We start from the raw sequence: 27,500 nt of genomic DNA on the forward strand, positions 1-27,500 counted from the left end.
CTGCGGTCCCCTCCAAGGTTTCTCATTGTATCCCATTGGGGTGAGTTTTTTCTTGCTCTGATGTGGGATCTGAGCCGAGGATGTCGTTGTGGCTTGTGCAGCCCTTTGAGACACTCGTGATTTAGGTCTATATAAATAAACTTTGATTGATTGATTGATTGATAGTGCGCCCTATAATCCGGTGCGCCTTTTTCTGAAAATAGACCTGACTAGTCGGCAGTGCCCCTTATAATCCGGTGCGCCCTATGGTCCGGAAAACACGGTATATACAGTATATATATAAATATGTGTACATTCCCTATTTCTTTTGGATGGCCCTCTATGTGAAAATGTATTCGACATCCCTGATAATTATATTTTAGGGCTGTCAAAAATAATCAGTTAACTCATGTGATTGATCACAAAAAATTATCACATTAATCATGTATATACGCAGATTAATCACACAATTTATTTTGACTGTAGATGCTCCTTTCCCTCGACTGTGGAAAGGCAACGTGTGTTATTATACGGTCAAAATGAGTGAACAGACTCCAACTGGTGTGCTCACTGGCAAAATTCACTTCAAAATAAACCCTAATGGGACTTTAGATAAGACTGTTCTGAGCAAATAAATGACATACATCCAAGTAAAACATTCAAAAATGTTTACTATAGGACATTCTGACACTAAAATTGAATTTTGTGTCCAAATATTATGTTCTTTTTAAAAATGTATTTAAACTATTCAAGCGAATAATAATAACCTGTGATTAATCCAAAGTCAAAAGTGTGATTAATCTGATTTGAAAAATGTATCATTTGAAAAAATGCCAAGTGACACAAAAATTATATTGGCTCTTTTTTCAAGTCAATTTGAAGTCTGCAAGCGAGTAATAACCTGTGATTAATTGTGATTAATCCAAATTCAAAAGTGTGATTAATCTGATTTTACAACACTAATATATATTTTCAAAAATGCTAACAAATAAAATTTAACAAATTATATTGGCTCTTTTTTAAGGTTATTTTAATTATGCAAGTGAGTAACCTGTGATTAATCATGGTTAATCCATATTTTAAAATGTGCTTAATCTGATTTTAAAAAATTATCTTTTGACAACACTAATATATTTTTAAAAAATGCCAAGTAACAAATAACATTTAAAAAGATATTGTCTTTTAATGTAATTTAAATCATGCAAAACAGTAATAACCTGTGATTAATCGTGATTAATCCTAATTCAAAAGTGTGATTAATGTGATTTGGAAATGTATCATTTGACAACACTAATATATATTTTCAAAAATGTTAACAATTAAAATAAAATAAAATAATATTGGCTCTTTTTTAAGGTTATTTTAATTATGCAAGTGAGTAACCCGTGATTAATCCATATTTAAAAGTGTGCTTAATCGGATTAAAAAGATGTATAATTTGATGCTAAGTGACAAATAAAAATAATTATTATTGGCTTTTAAAGTAAATTAAGTCATGCAAGACAGTAATAACCTCTGACTAATTGTGATTAATCCTAATTCAAAAGTGTGATTAATGTGATTTGGAAAAAAATATAATTTTCCAGCCCTTGAATATTTAGAAAAAAATGCTAAGTAACAAATTTAAAATAAACAAAATTATAAAATAAATATAAATACTAAATATATGATAAAACACCAAATAAAATGTCTTATGTCACCAGTAAAAAAACACTACTAATGAGCTGTTAATGACTTTATATTTTTGTTTACCCACAAATTTGCATCCGATAAAAGCAGAGTGGCCACTAAAAGAATGTCTCTGTTGCCCTAACTTTGCAGGGTCCCACAGACAGGACTGTCCCAGCAGGCGGTACACTGTGTGAGAAGAGGTACCCCAAAAGGGCGCTTTGGTCGGTCCAAACTCACATCAGACGACACACCAATGGGTTAACATCAAGCACTAGTGCCCTCCCACCATCCACCCCCTCCCAAAATGGACCATCCCATGGATTCACATGACGTGTGTGCATGTGTGTGTGTGTGTGTGTGTGTGTGTCCCGGTCATATATATATATATAGGACCATGTGGGCTCCGACGTGGAGTTTAGTAGCACAGACGTTGTGTCGGCTGCAGGCCCTGCCCAAAAAAGACAAGCATTAGCAGGAATATCGGTGCATAGAACAACAGTTCTCCGCCTGTGGGAACTGAGGGACCCCTTCCACAACTCCTCCTTTTCCTCCTCTGTGAAAAGCTGCCCCCCGAAAGAAAAAAAAGAAAAATGGGTGATCTGCTGGAGGACGGCTCGTTCATGTTCACGTCGGAGTCTGTGGGAGAGGGACATCCAGGTAAAGATCACATTTGACATTTGAAATGGTGTGGTTTGTTGTGGTTTAAAGACGCCTGTTTAAGCACGATTGGCATCCCATTCATAGTCACTCATATAGAGCAGCGCTGGCGGGAGGTGGTGCTGCGTGCAAGCGTGGTGTAAGGTTGCATGTTGGTGGAAAAGTGAGTAGCTGAAAAGTTGTGTTTTTTTGCACCATTTAGTGCGGTCTTCCTGTTAGTGCACAGTTCAAGGGAAGCCATGCACCTTTTTCTCCTCCCCTGTCAATGTGTCAAAGTCCTCCTTGCTACATCGATAATCAGTAAACACACATAGCAGCTTCACGCGCAAAAATGGCACACGGAAATTATGTAACACACTGAATTTTGATCACTTTTAATGGCAGATTTTTTTTTCCATTGACTTAATGTAATCATACCATTCATAATTACATATCATTTTTCCAGTACTACTGACTAGTATCTGTGTGCACACTTTATGGAGAATGGATTTTGTGTTGTTATTTTGGAATGGTTAAATAGCATCGTACAGCCTTGGTAGTAAAGTGTAGCACACAGACTTGATAAACACTTTGTAGGTCTGCTCTCTTCCCACATATGGTGGCTGATTTTAAGGCAATTACTTTGAAAAAATAATCTAATAAAATAAAATAAAAAATAGAATGCATGACTTTTCCCCGTACTTCAAACAATCATCTTTGCTTACTAAATCACATTTTCATATGATATTTTCATTTTTAAAATATTTTTGGAAAGCTTTTTGGATTAATTTCGAACACAATATTTTGAGCAAATACTGCAATAAAATTAATATTTTTTAAATAAGAATATATTTTGAAATATGCAGTTCGAATAGATTTTCGTATTCTGTTCTAATCTGAATTCTGTCAAATAATTAAAAATAAATCGCAATTAAATCAAATACTGAAAGTAAAAAAAGTACAAATAAAACAATGTTCATACTTCATACAATTATGTTTGTTTATTAAAAACACATTTTCATATGATATTCTCATTTTCAAAATGTTTATTTAAACTGTTTACATATGTTGTACTTGGGTTAAATATGAGCAAATACAGAAAAAAATATTTTTTAGCAATGCAAAATACATTTAGAAATAATTAATTAGATTTTCATATTATATCCTGACTTAGTATTCCCTCAAATAATTTTGAATATTTTTTAGGTTCATGTTGAGAACATTCTGCAAAAAGTTTTAACATTTTTAAATAACTATATTGGTATTAATATTTTTTAGAACTGCTAATTGTATTTATTTATTCAAATCATTTACATATTTGTATACTGTAAATTAGCTTTTAGCAAATATTGCCCCAAAATATATAGAATAAGATTGTTTTTTAAATGTTCCCTATTATGTTTATATATATATATATATATATATATATATATTTTAATATCATAGTTTTATTAATTTAGATTTATATAAAGTATGTACATTTTTCATAATCTATATTTCATTAAGATACAAAAGGATATACATATATATATATATATATATATATATATATATATATATATATATATATATATATATATATATATATATATATATATATATATATATATATATATCCAAATCGTTTTAATATTTTAATGGGTTAGGTATGTAGCCCAAAACATGTATATGTGTATTTATACAAAATATTTTAAAAATATTAAATTATTGTCAATTTTTTATGAAGATATTTCAAAATAATAATTCAAAGACATTATTCCAAATCTTCTAAATATTTTTATTAGGTAGGTTTTTAGCAAATGTAGCCAAAAATTATACAAAAATATTTTGCCCACTATATTTCATTTAAAAATATATATTTTCATTTTATATTCTTATTTATTTACTATTATTTAAACTATGGTACTTTTCATTGTGTTGAACAAAAAACAGACCACAAAATGCTCAATTATAATCAAAATGTTATGAAGATTTAAAAATAAATATATATGTATATATATATATATATATATATATATATATATATATATATATATATATATATATATATATATATATATATATATATATATATATATATATATATATATATATATATATATATATATATATATGTGTGTGATATGTATGTATATGTGTATACATACACAATTTGAATTCCCCATTGGAGGAATGCTGGTCAACACAACAATTTGTATATGTGTAAAAATATGTATGTGTAAATATATGTATAGATATGTGTGTATATGTATTTACAAATCATTAAAATATTTGTATTAGGTTATTTTTTAGTAAATGAAGTCCAGAAATGTATAAAAGATTTTAAAATTATATTTTGCCCAATATATTTGTATCATTGACATTTTTTATACCATATTGTTATTCATTTATAATTATTTAAACTATGTACATTTCATTGTGTTGAGTAAAAAAAAACAACTAAAAAGTACTAAATTACAATCCATATTTGTATTGCTAAAAGATGAGTACATTTGAAATATCGGTAAGTGCTAAGTGAATGCAAGCATATCTTACTGCTGATGTAAGCCATGTGTTGCATTGCTTCATCATGGTGGTGGTGGTGAGGGGGGGTGCACACAAAGACAGACCCATGAATGGGGGGCGCTCAGTCAGCCATTGTCCCTGCACTAGTCTGTGCACATAACACTTCCTGTGTGTGAAACTTGGCACACCCCCTCCCCTTTTTTCCTCCCAGAGCCACACGTGTAAAAGTGAACTCCTGGATTGATTAGTTCTGTCTGACTTGTGACTTCCCTATCCCTGTGTCTTCCCAGACAAGATTTGCGACCAGATCAGCGATGCCGTGCTGGACGCTCACCTCGAGCAGGACCCCGATGCCAAAGTGGCCTGTGGTGGGTAAATTAGGAGCACGCTTCTGTTCACATTCCTGCCCAAATGTCAAAGGTCAACAGGGTGTTGCAAACACTCCAGCTCAAATGGAGGTCATTCCACCTAATTCAACTTATTGAACCTCTTCAATAGCATCAACTTTGTGAACTTGCTGATAACGTTAAGCTGCTGCAAAAGGTCAAAGTTTGAGGAAGCCAAAAAAAAAAAAGGCTTGATGATGATTGTCATCCACAGAGACGGTGTGTAAGACGGGCATGGTGCTGCTCTGCGGAGAGATCACGTCCCGGGCCAACGTTGACTACCAGAAGGTGGTGAGGGAGGCCATCAAACACATCGGCTACGACAACTCCGATAAAGGTGATTCAAAAACAAAGATGTCACCAAAGTCCACTATGTGAACCACTACACTACATCAATGCTGTACAAATCATCCATTCATATTTTTGTCCCACATATTTTTATGCCATAAAGAAATTACATAATATATATTATTTTTATTAATCCCATTGACGTGGAACAATTTGACATATTTATTTTTTTTAAACATGATTTTAATATGGTCGATACATTAAACTATTACAGTTATCAATCTTTTATCGCTGTTAATTTGTAAAGGACATGACCGCGATAAATACATTTTTGCGAAGGAGGAATCATTAGTTATAAATCAAATATTTTCATAGCTAGAGCATAAAAAAACTATTTATTACCTTCTGAATATATTTTTTAACATTGTTAGAGCCTTCTAGACATGAAATAACACCCTTTAGTCACCTTAAACTATTTTAATCTAGTATAGTAATGCTGCCTGAGGCTGAGCCAATCATCAGCCACGATTCTGAACAGTGCACTCTGATTGGTTTGGTCTCCTCTCGTGGCCAATACTACTGCAGTTTTTATAGTTGCCGTTTATTTACACCTGTTTATGTTTGAAAATGCTTAATTTAGGACCAAAAAATAATAATAAAATGCATTAAAAAAAATCGCTGTGGTGAAGCCGCAATATTTAAAGTGCGATGTGGCGAGGTATGACTGTACATTTTATTTTGATAGACTTTAAACATGCATGACAAACTTTTTTTTTCTGAACATGTGCATAGGTGAAAATAATGGTGTCATTATTACTCAATTTTAGTTTATTTATTTATTTATTTTTTTATTACTTTTGTTACTGTTTGTAAAATCTGCACGGCAATCACAGAATTCCCCATTTTGGGATGAATAAAGTCAATCCTATCCTAATATATTTATATATGAAATATATTTATATATGAAATGTATTTAATTTTTATATATATATATATATATATATATATATATATATATATATATATATATATATATATATATGTCTTAATTAGATTATCCAAAAAATAGTGCTCGATACCGTGGTAGAGCGTAATATGTTTGTGTGGGAAAAAATCACAAGACTATTTCATCTCTACAGGCCTGTTTCATGAGGGGTTTCCTCAATCCTCAGGAGATTTCCTGAGGATTGAGGAAACCCCTCATGAAACAGGCCTGTAGAGATTAAATAGTCTTGTGATTTTTTCCCATATATATATATATATATATGGGATTCAAATATATATATATATATATATATATATATATATATATATATATATATATATATATATATATATATATATATATATATATATATATATATATATATATATATATATATATATATATATATATATATATATATATATATATATATATATATATACACTACCGTTCAAAAGTTTGGGGTCACATTGAAATGTCCTTATTTTTGAAGGAAAAGCACTGTACTTTTCAATGAAGATAACTTTAAATTAGTCTTAACTTTAAAGAAATATTCTCTATACATTGCGAATGTGGTAAATTTCTATTCTAGCTGCAAATGTCTGGTTTTTGGTGCAATATCTACATAGGTGTACAGAGGCCCATTTCCAGCAACTATCACTCCAGTGTTCTAATGGTACAATGTGTTTGCTCATTGGCTCAGAAGGCTAATTGATGATTAGAAAACCCTTGTGCAATCATGTTCACACATCTGAAAACAGTTTAGCTCGTTACAGAAGCTACAAAACGGACCTTCCTTTGAGCAGATTGAGTTTCTGGAGCATCACATTTGTGGGGTCAATTAAACGCTCAAAATGGCCAGAAAAAGAGAACTTTCATCTGAAACTCGACAGTCTATTCTTGTTCTTAGAAATGAAGGCTATTCCACAAAATTGTTTGGGTGACCCCAAACTTTTGAACGGTCTTACTCAGAATTAGATTTTCTAGGAATCGTAACACAAGCGAAAACAAAAAAAGCACCAGATTTGCACCAAAATGTAATGATTTAGTACGGACCCCAACTCATCACAATAAAAGTGGTCTGAGTAATATTTTATGTCATGCCAGTAAAAAACTAAGAAGAAGCATACAGATCCAAGGCACAAGCATAAAATATGTTCTATTGCAGGTTTCGACTACAAAACGTGTAACGTTCTGGTGGCTTTGGAGCAGCAGAGTCCAGACATTGCTCAGGGGGTCCATGTGGACCGCAAGGAGGAGGACATCGGCGCCGGAGACCAGGTAGGCTTTACTTGCATAGGTTTACCTCTTTAAAATATGAACGCCTACGAGCAAATTGTGCTAAGAAACTGGCAGTGATTCCAAACGTTGCATCTTCAGGGTCTGATGTTCGGCTACGCCACAGACGAGACCGAGGAGTGCATGCCTCTCACCATCGTCTTAGCCCACAAGCTCAACTCCAAGATGGCGGAGCTCAGACGCAACGGTACCATCCCTTGGCTGCGCCCGGACTCCAAAACTCAGGTGAGTTCGTGTTGCCAATTCTAAACAATCTGAACAAAAATGAACTTCAACGTGCTCATAAAGCTTCGATAGCAGACGCTTTAAACCCGTAATAAAGCTGAACACCAAGCAAGGGGTAATAACATGTTTTGGACCGAACCTACTTCCTGTCACATGACCTCCTGTCTGTTCTTCCTCCAATCAGGTGACAGTGCACTACGACCAGAAAGATGGCGCTGTGATCCCCAAGAGGGTCCATACCATCGTTGTCTCCGTGCAACACGACGACTACATCTCTCTGGAAGAACAGAAGAAGGTCCTCAGGGAAAAGGTGGGAGATTGATGGATGGATGGATGGATAGATAGCATAGAAACAGGAGTTCAGAACATTCACAGATCACTATAACCTTAAAATATATATATTTTTAAATTACAATTAATAAATCATACATTTTTTCCATAAGGCAGTTTCTTATTTGTGGCTCTACACCGCTAAAAACTATGGACAAGAAGGACCTCTGAAGGCTGAAACAATTCCTAATATGGATAAACTCAAAATAACAGTACTGCATATGCCTGACAATTAATATTACCGTATTTTTCGGAGTATAAGTCGCACCGGCCGAAAATGCATAATAAAGAAGGAAAAAAACATACATAAGTCGCACTGGAGTATAAGTCGCATTTTTGGGGGAAATGTATTTGATAAAACCCAACACCAAGAATAGACATCTGAAAGGCAATTTTAAATAAATAACGAATAGTGACCAACAGGCTGAATAAGTGTACGTTATATGAGGCATAAATAACCAACTGAGAACGTGCCTGGTATGTTAACGTAACATATTATGGTAAGAGTCATTCAAATAACTATAACATATAGAACATGCTATACGTTTACCAAACAATCTGTCACTCCTAATCGCTAAATCCCATGAAATCGTATACGTCTAGTCTCTTACGTGAATGAGCTAAATAATATAATTTGATATTTTACGGTAATGTGTTAATACTTTCACACATAAGTCGCTCCTGAGTATAAGTCGCACCCCCGGCCAAACTATGAAAAAAACTGCGACTTATAGTCCGAAAAATACGGTACACACTTTTTTACACTTTGAAAACACTGTGGTATCTTTGACGTGCATCTTTATCCAGATCTGCATCAAAATCATAATAATACTAATAGATTTTTTTTTTTAAATAGTTATTTTATAGAAATATTTAAGTGTAACAATAAAAATAGGACTTAAAACTATCAAGTTACTTTACTAATATTGATACTAAACAAATACATATTTTCTTCCAGTCACTCACGCACACACACACACACACACACACACACACACACACACACACACACACACACACACACACACACACACACACACACACACACACACACACGTGCCAACACACATATGCCAGTGACCTGCACTGACTCAGAAAACTGCTGGTCCCTGGCTAAATTGGGGCCCTAAGCAGAATTTTATTTCCAGGGGGTTGTCTTATATTCATCATGTCGTCTTATATGCCTGTCAATATGTTACGTGTAGATCGAATGTCAATAGTGTTGGTGTACCTAATGAATTCGGGTCGTCTTGTATGCGGTCAGTACGTTATGTTTGTATTAAATGTCAATAGTGTTTGAGTACCTAATGAATTCAGGTCGTCTTGTATGTGGTCGGTACATTATGTTTATGTTAAATGTCAATAGTGTTTGAGTACCTAATGAATTCAGGTCGTCTTGTATGTGGTCGGTACGTTATGTTTATGTTAAATGTCAATAGTAATTGAGTGCTTAATGAATTCAGGTCGTCTTGTATGTGGTCGGTACGTTATGTTTATGTTAAATGTCAATAGTAATTGAGTGCTTAATGAATTCAGGTCGTCTTGTATGTGGTCAGTACGTTATGTTTATGTTAAATGTCAATAGTGTTTGAGTATCTAATGAATTCAGCTTGTATTATATGCGAGTCAGTTTGTATGTTTGGATTAAATGTCATGAATTCAGGTCGTCATTAATGTGAGTGTCCATAGGTTGGTGTACCTAATGAATTCAGGTCGTTTTATATGCTTATTAGAATGTTATGTTTGGATTGAACGTTGGTGTATCCTTTTAACTCAGGGCATCTTTTATGCGCATCAGTACGTTATGTTTGAATTGAATGTCAATAATGTTGGTGTACCTAATGAACTCAGGTCGTCTTGTATGTGGTCGGTACGTTATGTTTATGTTAAATTTCAATAGTAATTGAGTGCTTAATGAATTCAGGTCGTCTTGTATGTGGTCGGTACGTTATGTTTATGTTAAATGTCAATAGTGTTTGAGTATCTAATGAATTCAGCTTGTATTATATGCGAGTCAGTTTGTATGTTTGGATTAAATGTCGTGAATTCAGGTCGTCTTGCATGCGGTCAGTACGTTATGTTTGTGTTAAAAGTCAATAGTGTTTGAATACCTAATGAATTCAGCTTGTCTTATATGCAAGTCAGTTTGAATGTTTGGATTAAATGTCATGAATTCTGGTCGTCTTGTATGCGGTCTCTACGTAATGTTTGTATTACATGTCAATAGTGTTTGAGGACCTAATGAATTCAGCTTGTTTAATATGCGAGTCCGTTTGTATGTTTGGATTAAAAGTCATGTATTCAGGTCATCATTAATGCGAGTGTTGGTGTACCTAATGAATTCAGGTTGTTTTATATGCGGCTCAGCACGTTATGTTTGGGTTGAAAGTCAATAGTGTTGGTGCACTTAATTAATTCAGGTCGTCATAAATGCGAATGTCCATAGGTTGGTGTACCTAATGAGTTCAGGTCGTTTTATATGCTTATTAGAATGTTATGTTTGGATTAAATGTCCATATTGTTGGTGTATCCTTTTATCTCAGGGCATCTTTTATGCGCATCAGTACGTCATGTTTGAATTGAATGTCAATAATGTTGGTGTACCTAATGAATTCAGGTTGTCTTATATGCGGGTCAGTTTGTATGTTTAGATTAAATGTCATGAATTCAGGTGGTCATAAATGCGAGTATCAATAGTGTTGGTTTACCTAATAAATTCAGGTCATTTTATGCTCATCAGAAACGTATGTTTGGATTGTGTGTCAAAAGTGTTCAGGGTTTCCCCTAAACTGCCAAGGGGGGTGTGGTCACAATGACATCATCGAGTAATTTGCCTAATTTGTTATGATGCCATGATTTTCTTTGAAAAGGCTAATAAATGGATACATACATTTAAAACAAATCTGTTTTTATTAATTAGTATAAACATATATTTTTTTTAATCGTTTTGCCATATTCTCAATTGTTGCTGCTTTTTGTACTTTGTTGAGATTTTTTTCAAGCGCGGTTTTCGGTGATCAAAGTATTTTTTCGGTGGTCAAGTTTTCGGTACATCACTTGTCAATAGTGCAGAAATAATAGGCTATATATATATATATATATATATATATATATATATATATATATATATATATATATATATATATATATATATATATATATATATATATATATATATATATATATATATATATATATATATATATATATATATCAATTCATACTGTAACGACCTGCTAATGTTAATGTTTTGTGTTCGCGTGGTTTGGATTTGATGTCGGTTTTTCCCACGTTTACAAACACACCGCCCGTGCATGAAAGGTGATTGGCGGAGAATAGGGAAGTGCTGTTGTGTGTCGGAAGCCGGAAGTGTTTTCACGGGAGGTAAAACCTGTTGGAATTGTGCCGTTGTTATCATAAGATTGGTAATAAAAGTTAAAAATAGCGTCGGACTTTGTGTTATTTCTTGTGGCGGGTACGATATATTATATTCCTTTAATTTGTTTGAGTAAAAAAAATATGTATATTATTACATTAAGGGGAAACTCTGCGGTTGGTGTACCTCATGAAGTGCTAACTTGTGTGTTTTTTAACAGGTGATCAATGCGGTGGTGCCCGCCAAGTACTTGGATGATAAGACCGTCTACCACCTGCAGCCCAGCGGCCGCTTCGTCATCGGTGGCCCTCAGGTGACCCCACCAGGCCCAGACCACCATGAAACGGAATCTAAATGGAGTGTGACCTTATTTTTGTGTCGTCCATTAGGGAGATGCCGGCGTCACGGGCCGCAAGATCATCGTGGACACGTACGGGGGCTGGGGCGCTCACGGGGGCGGAGCTTTCTCGGGCAAAGACTTCTCCAAAGTGGACCGCTCGGCCGCTTACGCCGCTCGTTGGGTGGCCAAGTCTCTGGTCAGGGCCAAGCTGTGCAGGAGGGTCCTGGTCCAGGTGGGACTACTTGTCTTGTCACTCGGTGATAAATAAAGGCTTCTCCGACTCATCACGCTGACGTCCTAACAGGTGTCCTACGCCATCGGGGTGGCTCACCCTCTGTCCATCTCGTTGTTCACCTACGGCTCGTCCAAAAAAACGGAGTCGGAGCTTCTCCACATCGTCAACAAGAACTTTGACCTGAGGCCAGGAGTCATTGTCAGGTAAACAAAGTCATATTACATGCTTTTAGACTACAAAAATGGGACCCATTACCTCCCTGCTTGACACTCAGCATCAAGGGTTGGAATTGGGGGTTGAATCACCAAAAATGATTCCCGGGCGTGGCCACTGCTGCTGCTCACTGCTCCCCTCACCTCCCAGGGGGTGATCAAGGGTGATGGGTCAAATGCAGAGAATACTTTCGCCACACCTCGTGTGTGTGTGACAATCATTGGTACTTTAACTTTTTGGTGTTTCCCCCAACTGAAGTTCACATATTTACCACTAGAGGCCGACAAAGATTACTTGTTTTCTACACTTTTTGCTGTGGGGGTACCCTATTTTCCGGACTATAAAGCGCACTTAAAATCCTTTTTTCCCCTCAAAACTCGACAATGCGTCTTATAACCCGGTGCGCCTAATGTACGGAATGATTCTGGTTTTGCTTACCAACCTCGAAGCTATTTTATTTGGTACATGGTGAAAGGATAAGTGTGACCAGTAGATGGCAGTCAAACATAAGAGATACGTGTAGACTGCAATATGATGGCAGTCACACATAAGAGATACGTGTAGACTGGAATATGACTTAAGTAAACAACACCAACATTTTATATGCTCCATTGAAAATATAGAACATTAACCAAGGCGCTCAAAAATCTATCAAAATGTTTTAGTACGACTTTGGTAAGCTATGAAGCCATACCGCTTGATGGATTGTACTGTGCTTCAACATATGAGTATTATTATGGTGTGTGTATAAGGCAATACATATTATCTGGCGTTTTGTTTCGCAAGATTTTGCAAAAGCAACTTTTCTCACCTTCTGGTACCTGCTGATCTGTATTTGGGATCTGCATACGTCCTGAAAAATTGCGCGCTTCTGCCTTTGTAGTTGGTGGCGACCCCGTAGTCGATAAGCTTCTTCTTTTTCTCTATCTTCTTGTTATGGGACATTCATCCTCCTCTGTTGCCATTTCTAATGTAAAGTAGTGTAAAGTTCTTACTTATATCTGCCATGAAAGCGCTAAAACATACCGGTGTAGTGAGTTTACATTATTCACCCAAGGAACTTTAGTTATTAGAGAGTTCCGGTCGGACGGTTTTTCACGGGACACATTTCCGGCGGATGAGGAGATGCTGCTCCGTTATTGATTGAAGTAAAATCTGAATGTCATTAAAACAGTTAGCTCCATCTTTTGACACTTCTTGCACTCCCGTCCTTGCACGCTACACCGCTACAACAAAGATGACAGGTAGAAGACGCTGTCGAAGGTGAGCCACGTAAATAAGACCCGCCCGCAAAACGGCGCATCCTGAAGCGACTGTCAGAAAGCGGCTTGAAGATGATCTGTAAAACATCATCTATGCAACATTTTGACCAAAGAACCACCATTACATGTTATGTAGACCAGTGTTTTTCAACCTTTTTTGAGCCAAGGCACATTTTTTGCGTTGAAAAAATCTGGAGGCACACCACCAGCAGAAATCGTTAAAAAACGAAACTCAGTTGACAGTAAAAAGTCGTTGTCGCAATTGTCGGATATGAATTCTAACCATAACCAACCATGCATCACTGTCACATCCCGCCGTGACTTATTGTGAGTTTTTCGGTGTTTTCCCGTGTGTAGTGTTTTAGTTCTTGTCTTGCGGTCCTATTTTGGTTGTTGATTGTCATGTAATTTACAAATGTACTTTGTGGACGCTGTCTGCTCCACACGCTGTAAGTCTTTGCTGTCGTCCAGCATTCTGTTTTTGTTTTCTTTGTAGCCAGTTCAGTTTTAGTTTCGTTCTGCATAGCCTCCCCTAAGCTTCAATTTCTTAGGGGCACTCAACTTTTGTTTATTTTTGGTTTAAGCATTAGATACCTTTTTACCTGCACGCTGCTTCCAGCTGTTTCCGACATCTACAAAGCAATTAGTTACCGGCTGCCACCTACTGATATGGAAGAGTATTACACGGTTACTCTGCCGAGCTCTAGACAGCACCGACACTCAACAACAACACATCATTTGCAGACTATAATTACTGGTTTGCAAAAAATATTTTTAACCTAAATAGGTCAAATTAGATAATCTCCCACAGCACACCAGACTGTGTCTCACGGCACACTAGTGTGCCGCGGCACAGTGGTTGAAAAACACTGATGTAGACCACAAGGAAGGGTTTTACATTTAGAAAAAATAATATTAATATGACTCCTTTAATGCGCCTTATAATCTGGTGCGCCTTATATATGAAAAAAGATCGAAAATAGAGCATTCATCGGCAGTGCGCCTTATAATCCGGTGCGCCCTGTGGTCCGGAAAATACGGTAGCTTATAATAATGATCCATAATAGACTTAAAAAACCTTACACAGTCGTCTGTCGCTACGTTTCACTTTGAATATTATTTCCGTAAGCATATTCTACAACATTTTTGGCCTAAATTAAAGCTTTTCCAAGCATCAAAATGTCGGAAAAAAAAAGAAAAATCAATACTAGGCTAGTATTGGTCACTAGATGAGACCAAACCAATCAGAGCCTGCTGTTCAGTATCGTGGCCTCTGATTGGCTCAGCCTCAGGAAGCATTACTATAACAGATTTATCAATCAATCAATGTTTATTTATATAGCCCTAAATCACAAGTGTCTCAAAGAGCTGTACTAGAGTGTAACGATGACACAAAAGGTGTTATTTCATGTCTAGAGGGCTCACACAGTGCGGGAAAATGTATTCAGAAGTTAGTAAACAAGTTTATTTTTATGCTCTTGCTACCGTATTTTTCGGACTATAAGTCGCAGTTTTTTTCATAGTTTGGCCGGGGGTGCGACTTATACTCAGGAGTGACTTATGCGTGAAATTATTAACACATTACCGTAAAATATCAAATAATATTATTTAGCTCATTCACGTAAGAGACTAGACGTATAAGATTTCTTGGGATTTAGCGATTAGGAGTGACAGATTGTTTGGTAAACGTATAGCATGTTCTATATGTTATAGTTATTTGAATGACTCTTACCATAATATGTTACGTTAACATACCAGGCACGTTCTCAGTTGGTTATTTATGCGTCATATAACGTACACTTATTCAGCCTGTTGTTCACTATTCTTTATTTATTTGAAATTGCCTTTCAAATGTCTATTCTTGGTGTTAGGTTTTATCAAATAAATTTCCCCAAAAAACGCGACTTATACTCCAGTGCGACTTATATATGTTTTTTTCCTTCTTTATTATGCATTTTTGGCCGGTGCGACTTATACTCCGGAGCAACTTATACTCCGAAAAATACGGTGTATATATATACTTGTATATACATACACACATATATATATATATATATATATACATATACATATACACACACATACATATATATATATATTAGGGCTGCAACTAACGATTAATTTGATAATCGATTAATCTGTCGATTATTACTTCGATTAATCGATTACTGATCCGATAAAAGAGACAAACTACATTTCTATCCTTTCCAGTATTTTATTGAAAAAAAACAGCATACTGGCACCATACTTATTTTGATTAGTGTTTCTCAGCTGTTTGTACATGTTGCAGTTCATAAATAAAGGTTTATAAATAAATAAAAAGGCCTCTGTGCATGCGCATAGCATAGATCCAACGAATCGATGACTAGATTTATCGGCAACTATTTTTATAATCGATTTTAATCGATTTAATCGATTAGTTGTTGCAGCCCTAATATATATATATTTATATATATGTATGTGTGGGAAAAAATCACAAGACTATTTCATCTCTACAGGCCTGTTTCATGAGGGGGTTTCCTCAATCCTCAGAAATCTCCTGAGGATTGAGGAAACCCCTCATGAAACAGGCCTGTAGAGATGAAATAGTCTTGTGATTTTTTCCCACACATACATATTACGCTCTACCACGGTATCGAGCACTATTTTTTAGATAATCTAATTAAGACATATATATTTATATATATATATATATATATACACACACACACATATATATACATACACACACACACATGTATATATACACATAAATACACACACACACACACGTGTATGAATACATATACAGTATATTTACGCATATATACATATACAGTATATATACATACACATATATATATACACACACACACACACACATGTGTATATATACATATACAGTATATATACATACACACACACACACATATACATATATACGACTTGCTTTTAACACTTTGATGACCGAGACCCTTTTGGGTCCCTGGGACATGTAACTTTAGCCAAAATTGAGGGAGCCTTAATGGTTAATATCAAAATGGCCAAAACTGAGGGAGCCCTAATGGTTAATATCAAAATGGCCCTCTGCATGCTGTGGAAATAAGTGGAAAAAGTTTTGGATCTACACTATGCACTAAGTTAAGTTAAAGTTAAAGTACCAATAATTGTCACACACACACACACACACACACTAAGTGGGGTGAAATTTGTCATCTGCATTTGACCCATCCCCCTTGTTCACCCCCTGGGAGGTGAGGGGAGCAGTGAGCAGCCCAATTGTTGATACACATATTGTATCGCTTATCATTATTGCTGTGGGTACGTCTAAATAAACCTTCTTTTTATTTTTACATGTTATTTTGTACAATTAGAGGATGTCCGTTGGGATGTATTGTGGTTGCTAATCACGTTTGCAGTATTGATATTTAAAGACTGCTCCAATTGTGCCGGGGTTAGCGGGATTGTGCCGAAAATGTAATTTCAGTTCTTATGTGTCTTGTACATGTTAAGAATGGACAAATAAAGCTCTGAAATCTGAATCTGAAAATTGTGCCTGCAGGGAACTGCAGCTGAAGAGGCCCATCTACCAGCAGACCGCCACCTACGGTCACTTTGGCCGGCCAGAGTTTTCCTGGGAGGTTCCCAAAAAGCTTATTTTGTAGAACGCTCAACTTTAATAAGCTAGAAAGATGAATCAAACCAAAGTTATTCAGGGGGATAGGAGGATATATAATGTGAAGGACATCTAATGGGAGACATCTTTCTTCCTATTAGCCTGGTGCTTATTTCCCCGACTCCCGTTTTTTTTAAATAAATGTAGATTTACAAATCACCACAACCTCAATGAATGTACAATAGACGTTTTTGTTGTTGTTGTAATCATTAAACCAAAGCCGTGCTCAACAAACAGGTCAATAAATAAGACACAGGGAGCGCGGTGGTCTGCTCTCACAAGCATGTTACAATCAACCAAAACTGTAAAATAGCCTTTGCTTTATTTTCCTAACTGCTGTGCTTCAGTGTACGGAGCCCCTAAAGGAACCTGGGGGAAATTTATTTTAAAAAAATTATAATTATTTTTTATTTTTTATTTTTTTTAGACATGTATCTCGTGCGCACGAGAAACTTTCTTGTGCACACGAGAAACTTTTTCTAAAGTTTTTTTTTTTTTTTTAAGTTTTTTTTTTAGACATGTATCTCATGCGCACAAGAAACTATCTCGTGCACACGAGAAAGTTTCCCGTGCACACGAGATTTTTTTTTTATAATTCTTTTTTGTTTGTTTTTTTGTTTTTAGACATGTATCTCGTGCACACGACAAACTTTTTCTTAAGTTTAAAAAAATATATATATATATATATATTTTTTTTTTTTTTTTTGTCCTGTCCAGCTTCTCAGGCAAATTATATAGTTGATGTAGATGCCCACATCAGCTGTTCAGATTTACTTTACAAAAGGGAAGTGTAGGATACTTCTCTTGTTGCCTTATTTGTAATTGATTATACTTTATATATTTTTTTTAGACATGTATCTCGTGCGCACGAGAAAGTTTCTTGTGCGCACAAGATAGTTTCCCGTGCGCACGAGATTTTTTTTTATAATTCTTTTTTATTCGTTTTTTTGTTTTTGGACATGTATCTCGTGCGCACGAGAAACTTTTTCTAAAGTTTAAAAAAAAAATATATATTTTTTTTTAGACATGTATCTCGTGCGCACGGGAAACTTTCTCATGCGCATGAGATACATGTCTAAAAAAAATTAACAATTTTTTTTTTATATAACTTTAGAAAAAGTTTTTCATGCGTATTTTTATTTAGATACAAGTCTAAATAAAAATACAATAAAATAAAATTTTACAAAAAAAAATTGCCCCCATGTCTCTTTAGGGGCTCCGTATCAGTGCCTTCACACCTCGTTTGTTTGTCTGCAACTCTTCTGATTTTAGGACTTTTTCCACTTAAACCGCTTTCTTTGTGGACCTTCAGAACAAACGCACAAGTTCATTTAAAAGAGTCAGAACATGTGTTTCTACGGGCATTTTTGACTTTTTTTCACCACGTCTTAATTCTACAGAGTATCTTAATTCCTCAGTGCTGAGCCTTTATCAACAGCCCAGTGTTGTTTTTGTTTTGAAGAATATTACTTTTATGACTTGTGTTGATCCATGTCCTTGATACTGTCATCTTTTTTGTTGGCAAAGTAACCGGACAGTGTAAATAATTAAACACAGAAAATTAAAGATGTCAATTGTCCAAATTGTGTGTGTTTTTGTGTGTGTGTGTGTCAGAGGTGGGTAGTAACGCGCTACATTTACTCCGTTACATCTACTTGAGTAACTTTTGGGATAAATTGTACTTCTAAGAGTAGTTTTAATGCAACATACTTTTACTTTTACTTGAGTATACTTATAGAGAAGAAACGCTACTTTTACTCCGCTCCATTTATCTACATTCAGCTCGCTACTCGCTACTGATTTTTATCGATCTGTTAATGCACGATTTTTGTTTGTTTTGGTTTGTCAGACAGACCTTCAAAGTAGAATCTATCGCATGCCTGCGTTTCACCAATCAAATGCAGTCACTGGTGACGTTTGACTCCGTTTCACCAATCAAACAGAGCCAGCAGTCACATCATTAACTGCACATAAAGTTTCAGCGGCAAACAACAAGTTTAGCTTACATGAACTCAACATCAAATTTGAGGAAGCACATCGCGGTAAGTAACGTTAGTAGATATTTTGGCTGTCACCGTAGGCTGATGTTAGCTTCCCTGCTATGAATCACTGTCAAATGTACATCGTGTGGGGACATTTATTAACGCACTGCAGCCTCATAGACACACACACACACACACACACATACACACACTCATACATGCATAGAAACACCAATCAGAAGTGCACAGTGTGTTCCCAGGTGCAGCCCACACCTATCATTTTATGATTTGTGTAAAGGCTAACTTGTTATTTTCCTTTGTAATCTCTGCCTACTGAGCCTATGCTGCTGTTAAGTTATTGTGGCTCAATTTGCCTTAATTTTTTTTTATGTTAATGTATTATTATGTAATATATATTATTGTTTTAGTTGCTTAAGATATATTCCTGGCTCTGAATTTGCTCATTGCTATTTTTATGTTTTTGTGCATTATTTGTTGCCGTCATCCTTAAACGAACAGGTTACTCATCAGTTACTCAGTACTTCAGTAGTTTTTTCACAACATACTTTTTACTTTTACTCAAGTAACTATTTGGGTGACTACTCCTTATTTTTACTTGAGTAATAAATCTCTAAAGTAACAGTACTCTTACTTGAGTACAATTTCTGGCTACTCTACCCACCTCTGGTGTGTGTGTCCATGAAGAAAAACAGTGGATTTTAAGAGAATGGTTTATTTGTTGAACATTGAGGCGTACGTACAGTATACAATCATATAAGACATGTCATCAAAATAGAATTTACAACCTAAAATCCTCTTTGGTATACATCAAAGTAGCACAAAATAATAATAAGGCACGTAGGCAGCGTTTTGCATTCCGATAAGAGTATTGAATATATATTTATTTTTGTGAGGTTTTAAAGGTAAACTATTCCAGATGCTCTTGCTATTTTCCTACTGATTGCATGACTAATTAATATTCAACATTGGTGAGCAGCGCAAGCGTACAATCAGACTTGGTTAAAAAGAAATGATAAATGCATCTACACAAAATATACAAAACGTGACAAGATAATACAAAAATACAAAAAAGTGATGAGAGAGCGGATTCTGCTTGGAATGCAGCTGACACTTTCCTGAGTGCAAAGATCAGTAAACAAGAAAATGATGGGGAAAGTTGAAATTGAGGACGCTTTTAGGCAAATAATCTTTCTTTCAGCTTGTAAAACAAATTGTTTGTAAAGTGATTGTTTAGATTTGCCAAAACAATGCATTTAGTACAAAAAAAAAAGACGAAACATCACACTTAAAGTCTAGGGAAGTGTATGAGTGTATAAGTGTATGTAGCCTGCCCAAGCTGCAATGAGAGCTTTGACCAGCAGAGGGAGACAAAGACGCGTCAAACATGTCGCTGTTCCCCCAGTTCGGTCTGCTGATATTGCATCGAAGTCTTCTGGGCCGAACAACCGAAGCACTTCGGGAATACGCGGCAAAAAAAAAAAAAGTGTAGACTGACGTCATTGTCACTCACAGGTGGGTTATGAATAATACATGTTACAGGTACAGGAAGCAGAAGTAATCTGCATGACGCAAGCCATGGTTTACATGTCCAAGTGCAGACACAACATTAGGTACACCTAATTACATCTAAAAAGATGCCTTTACAAAGATAAACGAGATTAAAAAAAATTAAGTCAAAAAAGAAGGGACTGTAACTTTATGCAGTTTCTTGGTGATTTGCTGCCAATTTGCTACACCAACTGCTATAGCTGCAAATATTTTATTAGCCAAAGGAACCAAAGACTTTTGTTTGATATCAACATACAAAAATAGTTTCCATCATTAAACCCTCGATGCACCTTGAGGGACCATTATAAATATTCTGCTGTTTGATTCTCAATAGAGTTTTAAGTCTAATTGTACGACGCTTGTCCAGCATTTGTTTATTATTATTTTATTTTTTTTTCTTCTTTATATATCATGATTCCTTCTATATTAAAAGGCAACAACAATAAGAGATTTGCATGTGTCAACACTCAGTACTCTTGGGACCAGTTTGGTACCACTGACTTCTATTGTTACAATAACAATACACACTTTTGTGACACGGACCGTTTTGGGACCTGAGGGAAAATGCGCACTTCATATTTTATGAAGGGCATAACGTAATTTTAAAAAAAAAAGTTTTAAAAAAACAAACAAAAAATACATATAAATATATATATATATATATATATATTGTATATACATATACATATATACATACATATATTTATATATATACACATACATATACATACAGTATATACACATATACATATTTACGTATATAAATAATATCAATAATAATAATACAGAAATATGAATATATCTATTATATATGTATATATAATATCAATAATAATAATACAGAAATATTTATCTATGATTAGGTCCGAAGTTGTTTGAGGAGATGAAAATGGGGTAAAAAATTGAAGTTTTTATGACAGCAATCGTTTTGAAAAAATAACAGTTCTTTTGACAAAAAGGGCATAACAATCATAATAATTAAAAATATACGTATATCTATTAGGTCTATTAGGCAAAAATATTTGGGTTTTTATTAGGGATGTCCGATAATGGCTTTTTGCCGATATCCGATATGCCGATATTGTCCAACTCTTTAATTACCGATACCGATATATACAGTCGTGGAATTAACACATTATTATGCCTAATTTGGACAACCAGGTATGGTGAAGATAAGGTACTTTTTAAAAAAATGAATCAAATAAAATAAGATAAATAAATTAAAAACATTTTCTTGAATAAAAAAGAAAGTAAAACAATATAAAAACAGTTACATAGAAACTAGTAATTAATGAAAATTTGTAAAATTAACTGTTAAAGGTTAGTACTATTAGTGGACCAGCAGCACGCACAATCATGTGTGCTTACGGACTGTATCCCTTGCAGACTGTATTGATATATATTGATATATAATGTAGGAACCAGAATATTAATAACAGAAAGAAACAACCCTTTTGTGTGAATGAGTGTAAATGGGGTGGGTTGGTGCACTAATTGTAAGTGTATCTTGTGTTTTTTATGTGGATTTAATTTTTTTAAAAATTAAAAAAAAAAAAATAATAAATACGATACTGATAATAAAAAAACAATACCGATCATTTCCGATATTACATTTTAACGCATTTTTCGTCCGATAATATCGGCAGACCGATATTATCGGACATCTCTAGTTTTTATCTTTCATCCTGTTGCATTGTATTTAGTTGAACACATTTGTGATATCGTTTAAAATATTTAAAAACTCAAAACGAAATTATTTCAATATCACATTTAATACTGGTAAAGGTATTTTAGGGTAGTTTTTTCCCCCCTAGATATTTGCTTTAGGTTTTATTTTGAGGTATAAATCTAACTTTTCAGTCACTTTTAATGTTTCAGTTTAAGAAAGTAACATTTTTGCAGCAGATTCCCAACAACACAAGAGTGCTGTCATATAGATGATCTTTGACGAGATTTTTTCCTTAAAAAACAGCAGAGCGTTCCTGATCATCGTTTCTCAACCATAGTGCGCCCCCTAGAGGGTCACCAAAAAAATATCCGTTTGTCAGCCGTGGTTCGTATGGGCCGCAGCGATACTCAGCTGTAATACACTTTTCCACCACTTGTGGCAGTAATGACATTATCAAACCAAATAGAACAAGTCTGGAGTTAAAGTCATGGTCTCTTAAGCACAAAAAATATGACTAAAGTGTCGAAAATGTTTATTTAAGAAACATATTTATTATTAATTGCGCTAGAATGTATTTATTTTAGCATTGCATAATTGTATGTTTATTTATTTTTCATCAGTCTTTATGAGTCCCTTTTTTTGTAGTACTTTTGTTTCGTATTTATTATTATAATCAGCCTGATCTAAGCCTTGAAAATAATCTTCTTGATTAACACATGCTTTCATATCATTGAAAAGGTGTATCCTGTTAAACTATAAATAAGTTGGATATAATTATTGAATACGATAAAAATCAAGAGTAAGATTACCGTAAATTCCAGACTATAGGCCAATACTTTTTTCCTACGCCTTGAACCCTGCGGTTTGAAAAACGGTGCGGCAAACGTATGGATTTTTCTCCGCGATCGGCCATAACGCAAACAGTTTTTGTTAAACACTGAAAAGGTGTGTTATTGTTTGTAGTATGGCGTCATCTTTTGGACAAGTTCGCTCATTGCAGGTGCTGCGGGGTGAACGTCTGCAGTATTTCCTTCTGTTCAGTGCTTTAAAACAGAAATACAAGTGCCGTTCCGTCTTCTAGTCGTCCATAGCGTTTCTACTCGAAATGATTCTGTATTCATCACTCCAAGCGATGTTTGTATATTTTACAATATAACTACAATGAGTCATACTTACTAAACTGTCCTACGTGTGATGTCTGTAAGAGTGTTTTCATGCACATTTGTACGTGCTATCGCAAGGTCATGAAGCTAACTTCGTTAGCATGAGCTAATACACCATCACATTCAAGAGTATTATTAACTGACAACGGCATTCTTTTTGTATAGTTTCAGTTTCACAAATTCCTCTGTAAATTCACCAAAACGTCACTGAATACTTATTTAGTCTGTTTAGCTGATTGGAGAGCCAGCTAGGTCCATGACGGTGACTTCTGTTTTGTCTGATCAGCCGTTTTACTGCCGTGTTACAGACACCGTTTGGAAACAATTAATGTATGTAAATTAACATTTAGAAAATGTTTCTGTTTAAATAACTCATTTCACAACATGCGGCTTATAGTCGGGTGTGGCTAATATATGAAAGAAAAAAAAAAATTCTTCTAAAATTTAGTGGGTACGGTTAATATACCGGCACTAATTCAGTGTTAATATTTGTTTGGGCCGCAGTGTAGTGGAAACGTTTTTTCCCGAATTCCGTAACGCTGACAAAATAAATAGACAAAAGTCATATGTCCACTATAGAGGACGCCGGTTCTCATCCATATAGAAAAAAATAATAATAATGAAGGGAAAAGTCCGACCCCCTGCTACTTTATCTTTTTGAAAATAAAAATTGAGTTGTTTTAGTACCTTTAGTACCGTATTTTTCGGACTATAAGTCGCAGTTTTTTTCATAGTTTGGCCGGGGGTGCGACTTATACTCAGGAGCGACTTATGTGTGAAATTATTAACACATTACCGTAAAATATCAAATAATATTATTTAGCTCATTCACGTAAGAGACTAGACGTATAAGATTTCATGGGATTTAGCGATTAGGAGTGACAGATTGTTTGGTAAACGTATAGCATGTTCTATATGTTATAGTTATTTGAATGACTCTTACCATAATATGTTACGTTAACATACCAGGCACGTTCTCAGTTGGTTATTTATGCCTCATATAACGTACACTTATTCAGCCTGTTGTTCACTATTCTTTATTTCTTTTAAATTGCCTTTCAAATGTCTATTCTTGGTGTTGAGTTTTATCAAATACATTTCCCCAAAAAATGCGACTTATACTCCAGTGCGACTTATATATGTTTTTTTCCTTCTTTATTATGCATTTTCGGAGCGACTTATACTCCGTAAAATACGGTAACTCATTTCACAACATGCGGCTTATAGTCGGGTGTGGCTAATATATGAAAAAAAAAAACATTTTTCTTCTAAAATTTAGTGGGTACGGCTAATATACCGGCACTAATTCAGTGTTAATATTTGTTTGGGCCGCAGTGTAGTGGAAACGTTTTTTCCCGAATTCCGTAACGCTGACAAAATAAATACCGTATTTTTCGGAGTATAATTCGCTACGGAGTATAAGTCGCACCGGCCGAAAATACATAATAAAGAAGGAAAAAAACATATATAAGTCGCACTGGAGGTTGATTTTTTTTTTTCTTTTTTTTTTTTCATAAAGAAATACAATCATGTGTGCTTACGGACTGTATCCCTGCAGACTGTATTGATCTATATTGATATATAATGTATATATTGTGTTTTTTATGTTGATTTAATTTTAAAAAAAAATATATATTTTTTTTTTAATTAAATTTCTTGCGCGGCCCGGTACCAATCGGTCCGCGGACCGGTACCGGGCCGCGGCCCGGTGGTTGGGGACCACTGATATAGAACATGCTATATGTTTACCAAACAATTTGTCACTCCTAATCGCTAAATCCCATGAAATCTTATACGTCTAGTCTCTTACGTGAATGAGCTAAATAATATTATTTGATATTTTACGGTAATGTGTTAATCATTTCACACATAAGTTCCTCCTGAGTATAAGTCGCAAACTACGAAGAAAACTGCGACTTATAGTCCGAAAAATACGGTAGACAGAAATCATATGTCCACTGCAGAGGACGCCGGTTCTCATCCATATAGTAAAAAATAATAATAATGAAGGGAAAAGTCCGACCCCCTGCTACTTTATCTTTTTAAAAATTAAAATTGAGTTGAATATCCCTGTTTTAGTACCTTTAGTAGTTGTTCTATCATACACTTTGAAGTATTTGTATAAATAGTTCATAGGGCCTTTGCTCTACTCGCTAGTTATCTTTAAGAAGGCATCAGTTGTAGTACTGCAGGTGTACCTAACGAGATGTCCGCTCGGCAGAAACAAACAAAATGAGAGCAGAATATTGCTTATCGTTAATGTGACGTTCGGCGGGCAGCTGTGGAGATAGAGGCTTGTTAGTACCGAGGCCACACTGAGTTTTTGGCACACAATGTTTACAGTTAACATGGAGGCCAGGACACAACATCTTCTTCCCCCCCCCCACCTTGCCAGTACAGCCTGACTAGGAGCTAATCATGCAGTCCTGAGCGTAGGACAAAGGGATAGCCGATGAAAAATGCAGACTTCCCTCCCGTCTACCCGCGACGGGATCGGAGTAGCAAGCGGGCTTAAATGTGACGTCTCGTGTTCTTTGGCAGACAACAGAATACAGTTTGAGGTCCAGTTGTGTTTTCGACTTGAAAATACACCAATCCCGCATGAGGCACTGGGAGTAGAAAATAAAAAAAACAGTGATATCCATGGCACCTGGATGTGAGCGGAAGGAAGAGATCTGTCGGTGCATGTATGGAAGATGGCCAACTTAACCACCGAATCCCCTTCTGGTTTCCTTAGTTACTGGTTTCTGAGAAAAATATTGTCCTGCAAATCAGTCATCCCAGAGCTCTTCTCGGCTGCCTCCAACTACCAACGAGCAGAAGATATGAAACAGCCCTAAGTTGGGTGTTAATGCCCAGGGTTTTCTTGCACTTTAAGCACTTATATGGTTGCTATATAAAAGGGGACCTGTTATGCAAATTAGGAATGTGTCTCCATCATTCACAATCCCTATGTAAGACAAGAACACGTTTCTCTTTTTTTTTTTAGGCATTCTAATTTGTAATATACGGTGGCGAACGATGCAGCTCATTGGAGTATTCTATTGTACCAATAAAGCCTTCTAAAAAAAATAATCCAAAAACCACTAAAAACAATCAATTTATATCTCGTGACCTGCATATTAACCGAGTTTTAGCGATATTGTTATTACCGTATTTCCTTGAATTGGCGCCGGGAATATGGTATTCGCATGCCTCGAATTACAGCCGGGTCAAAATAATTAGCGCATGTTTGGCACTTCCGCCGGGTCAAATATGAGTCATTAAATGACTCCCGCCTCCTGGTGGTAGAGGGCGCTAGTGATCCTTCTTGCGACTGCTGGTACTGCAGAAGAGTGCTGCAGAAGAAGACAACCGGCAGCAAGAGTGCACAGCCATTTTTTGCTTGGACTTTTACCATGGAGGATTACATATCTAAAATAAAACCGTTTTCTAAACTGGACTTTCAATCGAAGCAGGAGGTAATACTTAAAAGGAAGATCTCCATCGAGACAGAGAGACTTTTAAAACTGAAGAAAGATAAGGAAGACTTCTATATCGATGCTTTTCTTCAAAAGGAGCTGGCATGGACTCATTTATACCTAAAGGTAAGACAATAATAAGGTTTGTTTTTATTAAATGTGCTTTTCATGATGAGGTAAGCGCCGGAGTGAGAAGAGGTTTTAAAATAATCAGCGCATGCTTGGCCATCCCGCATGCTTCTGGTAAGCGCCGGAGTGACAGGAGGTTTTA

At 35.3% G+C, this 27,500-nt stretch overlaps 1 protein-coding gene across 3 annotated transcripts in view; it reads left to right on the top strand.

Moving 5' to 3' along the window:
• mat1a (methionine adenosyltransferase 1A) overlaps positions 1-18,962 on the top strand; it is a 42,356-nt gene extending 23,394 nt beyond the window's left edge. For 2 of the 3 annotated variants that reach the window (XM_062058079.1, XM_062058080.1), the window contains 10 exons: positions 1,801-2,307; positions 5,082-5,159; positions 5,392-5,514; positions 7,619-7,731; positions 7,831-7,974; positions 8,159-8,284; positions 11,901-11,993; positions 12,070-12,252; positions 12,325-12,458; positions 17,272-17,876. In XM_062058079.1, coding sequence (XP_061914063.1) covers positions 2,241-2,307; positions 5,082-5,159; positions 5,392-5,514; positions 7,619-7,731; positions 7,831-7,974; positions 8,159-8,284; positions 11,901-11,993; positions 12,070-12,252; positions 12,325-12,458; positions 17,272-17,374 — 1,164 coding nt within the window. In that variant the 5' untranslated portion in view covers positions 1,801-2,240 and the 3' untranslated portion in view covers positions 17,375-17,876. Of the gene's footprint in view, positions 1-1,800; positions 2,308-5,081; positions 5,160-5,391; positions 5,515-7,618; positions 7,732-7,830; positions 7,975-8,158; positions 8,285-11,900; positions 11,994-12,069; positions 12,253-12,324; positions 12,459-17,271; positions 17,877-18,598 lie in introns of those variants that run through there. The other variant, XR_009827232.1, reaches the window with a different exon arrangement.
• Positions 18,963-27,500: the final 8,538 nt, after the last annotated feature.

This window comes from Entelurus aequoreus, linkage group LG09 (assembly GCF_033978785.1).
Source record: "Entelurus aequoreus isolate RoL-2023_Sb linkage group LG09, RoL_Eaeq_v1.1, whole genome shotgun sequence".
Taxonomy (NCBI): Eukaryota; Metazoa; Chordata; class Actinopteri; order Syngnathiformes; family Syngnathidae; genus Entelurus; species Entelurus aequoreus.